The following is a 14,168-nucleotide window of genomic DNA, read 5'->3' on the forward strand; positions in this document are numbered from 1 at the left end:
CACCATATCACAATATATTAAGTTTCTACCGTTAAAGGACGAAGAAAATTCCCCAAAACCCTTTTTACCGCCAATAAGAAATTCTTACAGTAAATATCAAATAATTTTACTCGCGTTAGGAAAGGCATATTCTCCTCATGTTGGAGGGTTGAAGAGGGGACATTCTTGCCTTGTATTGGGAGCGCAGGTCTAAGAAGCCTCAGCATTCTTGCCATACGTGATGACCGTTCGTCTTGAGGTGACCGCAGTATGGGGTCATAACTTCGCTTATGGCGATTTCTTCATGCTGGAGGGCTGAAGAGGGCACATTCTCCCCTTATACGACGAGCTTAGGTCTTGAAAGCCCGGTATTCTTGCCATACATAATGACCGCTGGTCTTGGATTGACCACAGTAGGGGCCACATCTTCACTTATGGTGATCTCCCCATTTTAGAGTGCTGAAGGGGGTGCATTCCCCTTGTTTTGTTTTTGGGGCGTGGATGGGCTGGCATTATTGTCATGCATTTTGACCGTTATTTTTTGAAGTTATTGCAGTTAGTGACACATCCTAGCTTACCTTTGTCTTCTTTATAGGTAGGGGCAATGGTCTGTACTTACCTGAAATGGAAATTAAATTGCACGAAATTAAAGTTCCTTGTTAAGTTTACTTCTAGTAGACCCATGTGCCAAACACATCATCAAGAATTTGTGTAATAAAGAATAATTTTTGTTTTTCCGAATAACTTGAACCTTAAAATCTTAGTTTCTCCTTAGATTTCAGATGAATAATTGTTTGTTTTCCTGACCTGCGAGGATAAACATGAAAATGAGTTTTTTAAAAAAAGGTATAGAATTCAACTAACCAAAAATAGAACTAAATAATCTAGCTAAGTGAAGATGAGTTGTATATTGAATATGGGAAAAATGGAATGTTTTGACAGAAAAATTTGAATTAAAGAGTTTTGCTGACCGTAAGTATTTATATTCCGCGATTAAGGTTTGTTTTTATTGTCTATAATAAGCAATAGTAAAGGAAAAACATTATTCACACATATTTCACACTTGAGCTCTAACAATTTTATATAAGATCGTTTAAATGTGATAAGTGAAACGTTCTGAGAAAGAGAAAAAAATCGAGTTTAATAAGCTATGCATAACCGAAAAATATTACTTTAAAATACCTATCTATGACAAGTCTGTAGACCCGTCTTTGAAAGGTTCATTGTTCCAACCTAACCCCTTTTTCAAGACAACAAAAAGTAGCTAAACTAGACTTTTGGGGGATATAGGCAAATTTTCTTTATGAGAAATATGTACAGTAATAGGTCATGCTAGAGGAAAAAGCCAGACAATAAATGAACTTTTAGTCTGTAGCCTAGGGTTACATCTGACACTATTAAGTGGGAGGAGGCTCACATAATAGTTCACTTCTTATAGTAAAATTTTCCTTGTTTACATATTTTTTTACTATAAAGAAAGGGTGTTATTCGCTATGTAGTTGTATTTATGTAGCCATTTCACGCTAAAATTCAATTTCACCTTCGTCTCTTTATTTTAGCAAAAATGATATACTTTTTCCATTGAAATATCATTTCCTTTTCATAAATAGAATTTAGCAGACAATGCAGATGTTATAAGTGCCCCTCTTTCACGATCAACTAACAACTAATTAGTAGTTTGTCCTCCTTAGTGAATAGCTGTTGACCGCTTGAAATGGAATTAGTCATTTTTGAATATAAAAATAAACTACCCCCTAAAAAATCTAAGATTATATTAAACCATAACTCATCAATTTAATCAGAAAAGGCATCCTTATTTTTGATCTGCTTGCCCTGATTAAGCGCAAATAGAGCGTTTAATTTATGAGTCGGTAAGAATGCACACTTTTGCATAAATATTGCAATACCGGCTGTTTGCTTTAAGCCCAAAATCTGACGGATATTAATCAAGTTGTTTTTAACCCTTGCTAACCCTTGTTTTAAACCTTGCTATATGCTCAAAGTGAATTAATAGGAGTCATGGCTCTTACAGTAAAGCATATTTTGACGTGATAAAAATTAGATTAACTTATCCACGGTGAAACTCCTTTATGTGGGAGGGGTGGAATTTTGGCCTTTAATCCAATATAGAGAATCATAGTAGGTTAAATTTAAGTATAATGCCCTCTTTTTTGGGGGGGGATTATATAAACAAAGCCTTACCTGTTAGTATCTTTGAGACATGTCCATTTTTTTAAATTAAGTTGCATCACCTTCAAAATCTAATACAAGACTGATGAGAATTCCGTTCTAATACCCGTTTTTATGCGCCTCGGGGACAATAGAAAATTACCCGGTACCCGCTAGAAGAATAGGAATGAACATTGGGTCGCGTAACGCTTCTCTTTCCTGGAATTGACGGGATACCCTTTGTTCGCTAACGAAACTTTGTTCTTGGGAAAATCAATAGACGTCTTGACTCTGTAACGGTTCTGGTCATAGATAATGGTGGAAAAATCCCTTGTTTGCTGTCAGGAAAAGGTTATGTGTATGATGCATTAAAATATTGGGTGATGAACAATTGAGGACCATGCCCTTACTTGAGAAGGGCCCTGAAGATTTGTTCCTGGCCCTCGCGGGTTTTTAAACAATTAGAGAAAAACACTATTATGTAACATTTGCATAACTAAACAAACCATATTACGTAACAACAAAATAAATCCTGAAGTAAAGAAGCCCTGGCCCGTTTTGAAAATCCTCCCAATTACGTAATTAACACCTGCATCTCTTAGAAAATATTCCCTTTTACGTAACATGCACCTGCACCTTGAAGAAGTTTAAAAAAGTGTTGTGTCTGGGAATCGAAGGAAGATAGCCCCACTTAAAAGCATTATGGCTATATTACATATGTCAGTATTTTCGTGGTCTTTATTGAACCGAAGAAAGAATATTAGCAAAGTACCGCGATTTTAACGGCTTATTTTTTTCCAGTGACCAAAAACATTGAAGGTGTCCCCCTCATCTCATACGTGACAGCCCTGGCTGTGATAGCAGTAATAAAAGCGATTGTTGCAGTAGTAGTAGTAGTAGAAAAAATGATATTGCCTTTTTGGTCAATTGGTCATCTCTTTAAAGATTGAATATTAAAAGGGAACTAGATATTTCAATTTCCAATGTAATGAACCTCCTTAAGAGTCTATACGACCAGCTCTTCCATAAAATACCTCATGTGCCCCCGGGACACAACTTGCACCCCTTTTTCCGAGGCTTTGGGTTTTTCCCCACCGCAAAGGCCTTGTTTTATGATCTTTAGACTATTTTGAACAAAACTGTTGACTCAAAATTTCTAACGGATGCATTTGGGAAAAAGATGTCATGGAGGATGGGCGCAATTTGCTGTGGGGTGGGGAGGGGGCAATTGCACACTCTGGACCCAATTTCACCCCCACCCCTCCAGACATCACTTCACAATAAGCTCAGTTCAATGATTAACTGTGGTTTTGGATTTGAAAATGATATTTCATCATTATTTTCTAGACAAGTTCGATGTGGAAAAAATCTTATTATTGCATGACTACAGACTCGTTTTAGAATTTGTATCACACCTTAAATTTTTCCGTTTCATAGAGAGAAATAACTGAATTTTCAGAGTTCATATAACGGTTAATATATTATTCATTTCGAGTAGTACTAGGTGAGAATAAGATGTTACCTGATAAATCAATTCATTTTTGTATAAGGTGTGTAATGACTTTAAACTTACTATTTTTATGCCTAAGCTTTTAAGATAATTTTAATTATATACTGAAAATTACTGCTATCAAAACTTATCCCTAGGTAACTAAATGAATTTACTCTTTTTGTCTTACTTTGACTTACAATTAACTCTTCTATAGTAATTTTATTTACCACCCGCTGTGATCATAAATCATAAATTCAGTTTTAGAAAAGTTCGCAGCTAGGTAGTTACATTCAAACCATTTATCCAAAGATTTTACTCTAAATGCAAAATTTGTTATGTACAATTATTCTGTATAATATGAAGTAATAAATGTTTTCTAACTTCAAACTGTCGAAATACTTTCCCTCTCCTCCTTAATGTGCAGATAAAAAGCCCAAATTATATATTTTTCATCTATTCTGTCACTTGTCTTTGTCTTGTTTCATGCTAAGCTGACAGAAAATGGTAAATTTACGACAGTTCATATAACTGACTTACCAATAAACTTAACATACCACTTGAAGCCTCTTTTTATGTTCTTCATAATGAAAAAAGGAATCACCAATGCAACAGCACAAACACGGAAATAAACATACACCATAAAAAAAAAGACAGAAGGAGAAAAGCAGACTGTTTTCCTGCTTTAGTAACAAATAAAGATCAGTACTTGAATGAGACCATAACCTTACTCATCTATCCAATTACATAGGTCAAACTGCATAGCCATACACAATCAACCGTAAAGAATAATCCATGGACAGGTAGTCGTGCCGTAATTAAGTATAAGTCGTCATTTACCAAATATTAAAAACAATAAAAAAGACAAGTAATTCAGAGGTGAAAACCCAACACAAGGGCTAACCTAACTAACCTAAACTAACCTCATTAAAATAATTTTAGCACTGAGAAAATGTAGCATTATTTTTTCGAAAACGATGGAAAAAGAAGGCGCTGAGAAAGCGTAGTATTATTTTATGGAAAACGAGCGATAACTCGTACTTCATTTGAAAATTCGTCATTTTTAAGAGCTCAAAAAGTGCTTAAATTTGAATTTATGGTAGAAGTGACTATTATATTCATAAACAACCCAAAAGAAGGCATCGATTGGTATATTCACTTTATTGGTGAGCCAGTTATATGAACTGTCATAATTTTACCCATAACTTAAGGAGGAACCCAGTTTGTTCTTGAGTTTTAAACATCGTAAACATGAGTGTTTTGTATATAATACACAATTACCTTGTTAAGTTCTTCCTTTGATTTTTTTTTCTCCTTAGCGTATTTAGTTTGATTTAACCATCTTGTGAGTTGATTGGAGCCTGGCTAGTGAGTCAAATTACAAATTGCTTTCTTGTGACATAATTAACCGTAAACTTAAAAGGAAGAAGATAAATTTTAATTGATGAGATTTGGGATAAGATTACTTCAATGAACATGTTTAAGAATACTTTTTCAAATATATACTCGGCGATCCTGATGGTTTCTGATTTAGCTTTCGAAACGTCGTCAAATTATCTCTATAACCCCTGTCTAACCCCATACTTCTTTCAAATATATACATGGCGATCTTGACTGTTTCTGATTTAGCTTTCGAAATGTCGTCAAATTAATTGCAGCAAAACGGATGGTTTTGCGTCGTTTGTCGTACGATTTCTGTCATTTGTCGCAAGTCGCAGGATTTTGTGCAACAACGCAGCAGTGGGAACCAGGGATAAGGCAAAATATTTCAAAAGCAGATGACAGTAAGGTTTCAAAATTCGAATGGACGAGCAACAAATTTGACTGTTGTCAGCATGGACAAGAAAAAAATCCTTAGTGGGCTAACAAAATGGTCTAGAAGAGGGATTACTACTTGTACCTGTGGAGCAGTAAACGGAACGAAGGCTTTCAATTGCAAAAAATGTGGTAAAGCCCTGAAAGCAAAAGCCAGCTCTGTCAAGAAAGCTCAGTTGAGTGAAATAGGCTGTGCAGTTCGTTTAGTAGGTCCTGATGTAGACAAGGTTTGTTAACATCTCAAATTTAACCTAATACTCGTTAAATTTCCTTGGGTTTCGTTTTCATAAGACTAAGAAGTAAACTTTTGCTGTTGTTGATGAATTTGCTAGCTAACAGATGAACATAGGCTATCAATTGATTTGGCTTTTAACAATCTTAGGAGGCTAAATTTGGAGTTCAGTACATTAAACATAATTAATTTAATCAGAAAATTATTTCAAAACAAGATGTCTGAAATACAGTAATTCTGAACAACAATATTCCTGGGACCAAATTCTACCTGGTTTCAGTAAAAAGAGAAGTTGTGATTTTATTAGTATTTTGGCTTTAAGGATTTGTTTTTAGGTATATCATATTTAAAAGACATATTATTTTACAAGAGTGATCTGACAAGATTCATAAAGAAAATTAAACCCAAATTAAATTTGACAAAAAGTTGTATTTCTTTAAATTATGTACCTGGTCTAGATAAAATGCTAGTGTAGACATAGGACCCTAGCTACACAAATGAAACATGTTGAGAAAACAGTTCTTTCTTTATAATATACAGAATAATCCTAGTTAACAAATTTTGCAAGATCTTCACTTCTTTCCTTGTAGGCTATTTCCAGTTTTTCTATCACATTTCCAAATTTTTTTGTGTCTATTCTGTTAGTCTTGAAATGTGTTTATAAACAAATGCCATCTAACTTAACCTAACCTAATTTATCACTATTGGTCTATTGAAATGATTTTTCAAGGCACTGATGATGTTTAATTAGAAATATAGAACACTTGCAAATGAACAAATGCAGTTATTTTTCAAAACTTTTTGAAAAAATGCAAAAAAGTGAAGATTAAGGTTCTCCCTGTGAAAAACATGTTAACTAGGATTATTCTGAGAGAGAGAGAGAGATTGGTATATTTAAAAACTATCATAGCATAGCTAAATTCAGTTTTTTTTTTACAAATTCTTACATTTAAACAAAATCACACACTACAGCTCAGCATTGAAAATCATTATGAAGAAAAGCACAAATGAGTTGGCATAACAATTAGTTCATACTTTAGGGGGTAGAAGTTTATTTTGTAACCAAGTTTGACTATTGGGATGGGCTGGTTTGGGCAGCAGTGATCAGTGGCTTATATTGGCTTGGACAGATTTTCCAAATTGCAGAATCAGGTGTTCAAGCTGGACTGTAAGAGTAGATAAATACAGTTTTGCAAGGGCTTGATCATAGGATATTTTGTGGTTTTGGAGTATAATCCTTATTGCTCTTTTCTGGACAGACTATGTTGCATATTAGGTATGCAGTGTGGTTGGCAGATGTACCCCACACCAGGTATGCATACATGAGCAATAGGCAAACATAACACATATAGGCATAGAGAAGACTTTCAGTATCACACCCAAAACAAAGAATTGTTCTATTAACATGTTTCCTTATGTATACCTAGAGTTCCTTAAGCAAATTTCATACAAATATAACATTGATAAATGCTTTCAGTCAATTAAAACATTGAGTAGTTTTCTAAGTTCTAGGAAGGATGTGACTTGTGGCAATTTGGATAGTGGTGTTTATAGTATTCCTTGTTATTTTGGAAGGTTTTACATTGATTAAACCCACCAGCAGTTTTTTCTTAGCAAATTATTAAGGATTATAACTCAACTAGCTGTTGGGGTGGCGCTTCACGCCACCCCAACACCTAGTTGGTGGGGGCGCTTCGCGCCCCCCCCAAGCCCCCTGCGCGCGTAAGTCATTACACGCCATATTAGTTACGCGCCATTGTAGTTGTGTCCCTATGTCCCACCTGTGAATATAGATATATATATATATATATATATATATATATATATATATATATATATATATATATATATATATGTTTTTAACTACGTAAAACTTGCGAATATACAACATTCTTTGCTGTCCCATTGTCTGTGCATATAAATAGATTTTCAGGTTTACCGACTCTTGAACATGCAACATATAATGGTCCATGGGAAAACAATCCGTATTCAGATCTATACCTCATGATTCTAATGATTGCCCTTGAGCTTTGTTGATGGTGATTGCTAATCGACCATTCCCTGAGTCGCCATCGTCATTTATATATCCCCCTGTGCACCCCAGCGTCCCCTTTGTAGTTATGTCCCTGTGTCCCGGTCGTCATTTATATTCCCTGTGTCCCGGTCGTCATTTGTGTCCCGGTGTTCCAGTCTGTGATTTCTCTTTGAGTGTCCCGGGCGTCATTTATATTCCTTGTGTCCCGGTGTCCCGGTCGTCATTTATATCCCCCTGTGCCCCCTGGCGTCCCCATTGTAGTTGTGTCCCTGTGTCCCGGTCGTCATTTATATTCCCTGTGTCCCGGTCGTCATTTGTATCCCGGTGTCCCAGTCTGTATATACATTCGTTTTTTAGTTTTGTTTTTCTCCTTTATTTTTTCCCTTTTTTCTTTTTTTTCTTTTTAGTTTATTTAGATTTTTAGATTTTTTAGTTAGTTTTTTTTAGTTTTTAGTTTTTTACCTTTTTTTAGTTTTTTTTAGTTTTTTAGCTTTTTTAGTTTTTTTTCTTTTTAGTTTTTTTTGTAGTTTTTACCTTTTTTAGTTTTTTTTTCTTCTTTTGTATTAGTGTGAAATAATTCAGACGTTATATGCAGACAAACACGATGTCACTCGACAGACAGACAGACAGACATAAACCACAAACAACTTATTTTTATATATATTTATTCATATTTTTTTAGTTTTCTTTTTCTCTTTTATTTTTCAGTTTTTTCCTTTTTTTTAGTTTTTTTCTTTTTTAGTTTTTAGTTTTTTACCTTTTTTTAGTTTTTTTTAGTTTTTTTAGTTTTTTAGCTTTTTTAGTTTTTTTATTAGTTTTTATTTTTTTTGTAGTTTTTGCCTTTTTTTATTTTTTTCAGTTTTTTTTTAGTTATTAGATTTTTACCTTTTTTTTAGTTTTTTTTTCTTTTTAGTTTTTTTGTAGTTTTTACCTTTTGTAGTTTTTTTCTTCTTTTGTATTAGTGTGAAATAATTTAGTGTGACGTCGCCTGATCCACAGATCCACACACAGACAACTTATTTTTATATATATAGATTGATAAAGCTTTAATATTTAGTAAGCCTCCTGAAATTTTGGTTTTGGTAGAACATGTTTTCTATCACCTTGACAACTAATAAAATCTGATGGTGTGAGAGCCATTTCTAATAATAGAGGCTTGACACAGTGGGCTATGGAAGCAATTAAAGTTAAAAAAAAATTCTTGCTAATTTTTCAATAAACAGAGATATAAGTAATTTAAATATTGATGTGATTTATAATATTCTTCTTAAAAGTAGACCAATAGCTGATGAGAGTAACAAATTTTTGCATAGTCATCAAGGGACTAAGGACATACAAGAATTGCTGCTGTAGAATAAAGCAAGAGCATTCTATTTTAATTAAATAGTTAGTTTCATATCCACTTTATTGTATTTTATTCAGTTGCTTCAGTGTTTTCATTAATCAACTGTAATTAGCTTCTTTGGTGCTCAATCACAGTAACTACAATTACATATATTGATATTGTTTTTGTGTTTCCTGGTTTTAGATTTTATTTAGTTTTGGGTTATTTTAGATTTTATCTTTTTTTCTTAGTGTTGAAGACACCTTGTTTTATCCAGGCAAAATATACTTGTTGTTTCAGTTTGCCTTTTCCTTTTGCTGGCTGTATTTCCTATTTGTTTTCTTCATCTTGAGATTATGTATATATCTACCCAATAAAACAATAAATTCTTACTTCATAATATATAACATGTTTGTATTAATCAAATCATTATGTCCCCTTCCATTGTTATCTGCTTTTGAAAATTTTTCAAATAATATTTTGGTGAATATTAAAAACAATTTCAGACAAAACTAGATTGTATTAAGTTTAAACTACACAAAACTTGTTCCAACAAACCACCAATGATGTTTGACAATATTCATTTAACACAGAAATACATATATTACTAGGACTATATATGGGACCATAAGGGGGGGAGATTGTCATATAAATAACCATGATATTTGGAAATACCATGAATATAATGGTACAATCTTTATTTTACTAGCATATTTCCTTCAGAAGACACATAACTTTCGAGTTTCCAAAATCAGCAAGAAGGTGTTGGTTTAAGGACTTGAGACAAAATTTTAAGGGATCAATTATTTCAACTCTTTTGTTTAATCAACTTGATACAAAAAAAAACTAACCTTAACTTTCAATAAGATTGCCAAGATAACTCAGTAGAAATTCTATCTTTCAGCTTTCAACTCATATTTTTTTGAAATTCTTGGGAATCATAATCTAACTGAAAATGTAGACAATTTAGAACTAACAGAAGGAATTTGATATGCTCTAGATTGCCTGAGAAACAAATAAGGGGACAGGATAAGTAAAGATTTATTTCCTAAAAATAACTACCAAATTTTTCATTTTAAAAAATCATATTAAAATATTAACTACTCTTTAGAAAGGGCATAAAAAATGTTTTGGGGATATTTTCATCATTTAAGTTGCAAATTAGTCAATAAAAAGAAAAATTGCCAGGTAAAATATATGGGGAGGAAGGTGCATCAGTATTAAAGTGAATCAAGGCAAAAAAATCAACTCAGTATGAGCTTCAAAATAAAAATTGGCAACTCCTTATATTTATGAAAATTGACAACTTACATTTTTGCTACCACCAGTTTTAGACTAACCATGATGTTCAACTCAAAATTACATCATGTGGCAGAAATACATTTAAGAAAAGGAGATTACCATTTGACTTCTTATTCAATGCTATTTCTAACTTTATAGGGCTAGTTATAATGCAACCTACCAGTCACCAGGCAGTGAAAAGCATGTTTTGACTTTCAATAAAAATATGATAATTTGCAATCTCCTAAAATTCAAGATAGGCCTGTATCTGTAATTTAAGCTCACATATTTGGGAATTTAAAAATTTGCAACTTTCACATTTGAGATGCCACAATATTATTTTTTAATGCCCCAAAGTAGATGTTGTCATTACACCAGAAATCTAGACTCATGATACCTTGTATTTCAGTGTTTTATTTAAGGTGATACAGTAGCTTATTGCTTGATTTTTCTACTCTCTTGTTGGTGAATGGTGAATTGTTCAAATGACAAAACTTCAAATAGCGACCTCTCTAGGAGGCTTAGTTATCAAGATCAGTCATGAATTTTGGGTTTGACAATTAAGAAAAGTTGACATTGAACTGCTAATTTTATCAAATGAGCAAAATTTTATATGCAGGTATAATTTTTCTATGGGTAACCATCTTGGGAGGGAATCATCCAGGGGAAAGCATGAGCCATAAAAGTGTTAATGCATAAACAACTACAAAAAAATCATTGAAAGTTGAATTCAAAGTCTTTTCTTTAGGTAAAGGATTGGGAATTATTTGGACACTATAAATACATAAACAACTTAGAGATTTTCGCTGAAAGTCAAATTTGAAACTGCGTTTTTCTTATGGATTTACTGGTGACAGTTTAATTACATCTGAAAAATAGAGTTGAGGATTAACTGGGAGACCATAAATATATAAATATGTCAAATGGATTGTAAGTTTGAAGGAAACCAGGGGTGTAGTTTGCTATGAGGCAGGGGGGGTGGCCACTGCCCCTCCCAGACCTTGGTTTGCCCCCTCACACCCCAGTTCACCACCACCCCCCCCCACCCCGACCCCAGTTTGCCCCCCTGCTGAAATTTAATTTCTTCCAACATCTTGTCAAAACTAAGATAAAACTGCATAGTTCAAACATCAACAGAAACAGATTAGTTTTTAATACATATTTACCTTTACGGTAATATAAGTTCCCTTTGTATTGTACTATAAAGTACCTTTGCAGTACTTTTAAAATACTAAACAATACTTTTATGATACCAAACGGCTTTTTTTACTGCCTCTTTCACTTTGTTTGAGAAAATTGGCTCCAATTCCCCCCCCCCCGGATTTCGACAAAATTATACCTCTGACAGAAACCCTACCAAGGTTGTAGTCTAACCTGAATTTTGATAACAAGGACTGCTAAAAAATGTTTATTTGGGTAAAATATGGAGTAATTACGTACATATATATATATATATATATATATATATATATATATATATATATATATATATATATATATATATATATATATATATATATATATTATATATATATATATATATATATATATATATATATATATATATATATATATATATATATATATATATATATACATATATATATATATATATATATATATATATATATATATATATTAAATTCGGCTAGAAACAAACCGAGCTAGCCTATTCTGAATAAGGCTTTTATTTATCCATTGTCTTGCCCAGAAATGGCTCACAAATCGCCATATTGCATGGCACTCTTTTGTCTACAATTTCAGGTAACATAGCTTCCATATAAAATTTATGGAGGCTTGGAAACATTCTGTGTTGCCAGAAATTTTTGTCGTGAATGATTTTTTCAATGTGAATATCTCCTTTGCCAAAGTACAAAAAAAAAACAGGTCAAGGTTGCAACATTCCAGCTGTACCTGAACTTGATAAAAATAATTATGGTTCCTCTTTAAATAGATGCTATTTTATTGTTATTAATTTTGAATTTAAAGTAAATCCAAGTTTAAACCTGGTTATTCAACTTATAAGTTTAAGCCGATTTTTCGATTGTGAATTTACAATATAATGAGCACATACAAATTGAAGTTTGAGTTTTATCTAATCTGACAAAACTGCTTATTGAACACCCCTTTTTGACCCGTCGGGAACCATGAAAGTTATGACTATAAACTTACATGTTGGATGACCTTTGTCTTGTAATTCTTGAAGAGATATGGGATATCCGGAAGCCAATGGGAACGCCTCAACTCCGTGAAATCCAGGTTTCTCCCTGATGTTGTGGTTTTCAGTCCAAAGAAACCATCCCTCTCAGTAGATGCAGCATTTTCAGCTCTTTCTCATTCCTTAGACTTGGTGATACAAGAGCAATACACAAATGGTTTGATAAGGCTGGTCTTCCCAGGGAAATTTACTTCTCCTTCAGACCATCATGGTGGACTTGATCATTCTTCACTCTTCAAGTTGAGCCCTCTCCTGTTCCTTTTTCTGTCAATACTTAGCACTTCAACTATCTTAGAATTTAAATAAGTAACAACATAGTGTATTCAACAGATACAAAAGATTGTAATAATGAAAAAATTGTATCCATTCGAGTTCAAATCCAATTTATGCTGGTGGGTTAATTCAAAATTTAATAGGGCTATACTAAGTGCACAATATAACAAGAACCTGTCTTTCACTTGCCAAAGTTGACTTAATACTAAGCAAAAGATGAAAAAGAAAACATATATATGACAGCTAACTTTGACCTAATTGCTTCTATAAGACACTGAAATGTAGTTACCTTTTCTCCACTAGTCTGTCAATCAAGGCAGGCGAAAGCACAGAAATTCCCAAAGCGGCAAGATTATTCAAAGGATAATTCCTTGAAACTGATTTTCATTATTTTTTGAGCAGGTAGACTAAAATATTTTTAGGGACTAACATTTCCTGTACTTAAATCAGACAATTCTGAACAATTCATCGAAACTGAATATATCTCTATATTAGGCCCAAATTGAAAGAAATTAAGTGGTTTTTCTAAGATATCTGGGAAATTTCTCTGGTTCATTTAAATCTATCATCTAATTCCTACCAGTTATATCATGGCCGCCAATATAATTCTAAATAGTTTGACCACACTAGCTAAAATATTTATAATGGACGAGATAGGGCAAGTCTTTAATGTACCACATCCCCTAAATCATTAACATTATTCAGCATTTTCATCATTTTTTCAGAGAAGGCTGTTAAATTCTGAAATTGAGTAAAACAAATATATAATTGCACCTCCGCTGTAAATTGGAAATAAAAAGACATTTAGCATTTAGAATATTGCTAAGATACTGCCAGCACATAGGGACCTATTTGACCAAAAATCTATTACCTTAGCACAGGGCTGTACACAAAAGTTTTTTTGTTATTTGCCTTCATTTAGCATTAAGGTCAATCTCCTAGGTTGAAAGCTAATTCTATTAAGATAGCATTGAAATACGTACCGAGATTTCCTCCTTTCTCATTGGCTTAATTGCTCTCTTGAGGGTTGTACCAGAATATTTAAACTCTGTTGACTTAATTGAGATATTACGACTGGATTTAAAGGGAATTTAAATTTTTCACATGTCTAATTGGTAACAGCTGACCATTGGAATTTGGTTGGTTACAAGTCAGATAACGGTTTAGCATTTGAATTTTCACAATGGGCAGAAAAAAAAACGAGATCAAATAAGGGACAGGAAAACCTGAGACATTGGTACGTTCCATCTCAACGTTATAGTAGAATATATTACTTTTATTCATGGACAAGTTACATTTTCAAACAGTTCGTGGTAACAAACTGCAGTAAGGAGCAACCAGGCTCAATAGTAA

General features: G+C 33.1%; 1 protein-coding gene across 1 annotated transcript in view; it reads left to right on the forward strand.

Annotated features, from left to right (window-relative positions):
- Positions 1–5,391: 5,391 nt before the first annotated feature.
- LOC136028779 (uncharacterized protein C2orf42 homolog) overlaps positions 5,392–14,168 on the forward strand; it is a 54,441-nt gene continuing 45,664 nt past the window's right edge. Inside the window, exon 1 of the mRNA XM_065706681.1 lies at positions 5,392–5,679. Within this exon, the coding sequence (XP_065562753.1) occupies positions 5,416–5,679 (264 nt within the window). The 5' untranslated portion in view covers positions 5,392–5,415. The remainder of the gene's footprint in view (positions 5,680–14,168) is intronic.

The sequence above is a fragment of the Artemia franciscana genome, chromosome 7, assembly GCF_032884065.1.
Source record: "Artemia franciscana chromosome 7, ASM3288406v1, whole genome shotgun sequence".
NCBI classification, from domain to species: Eukaryota; Metazoa; Arthropoda; class Branchiopoda; order Anostraca; family Artemiidae; genus Artemia; species Artemia franciscana.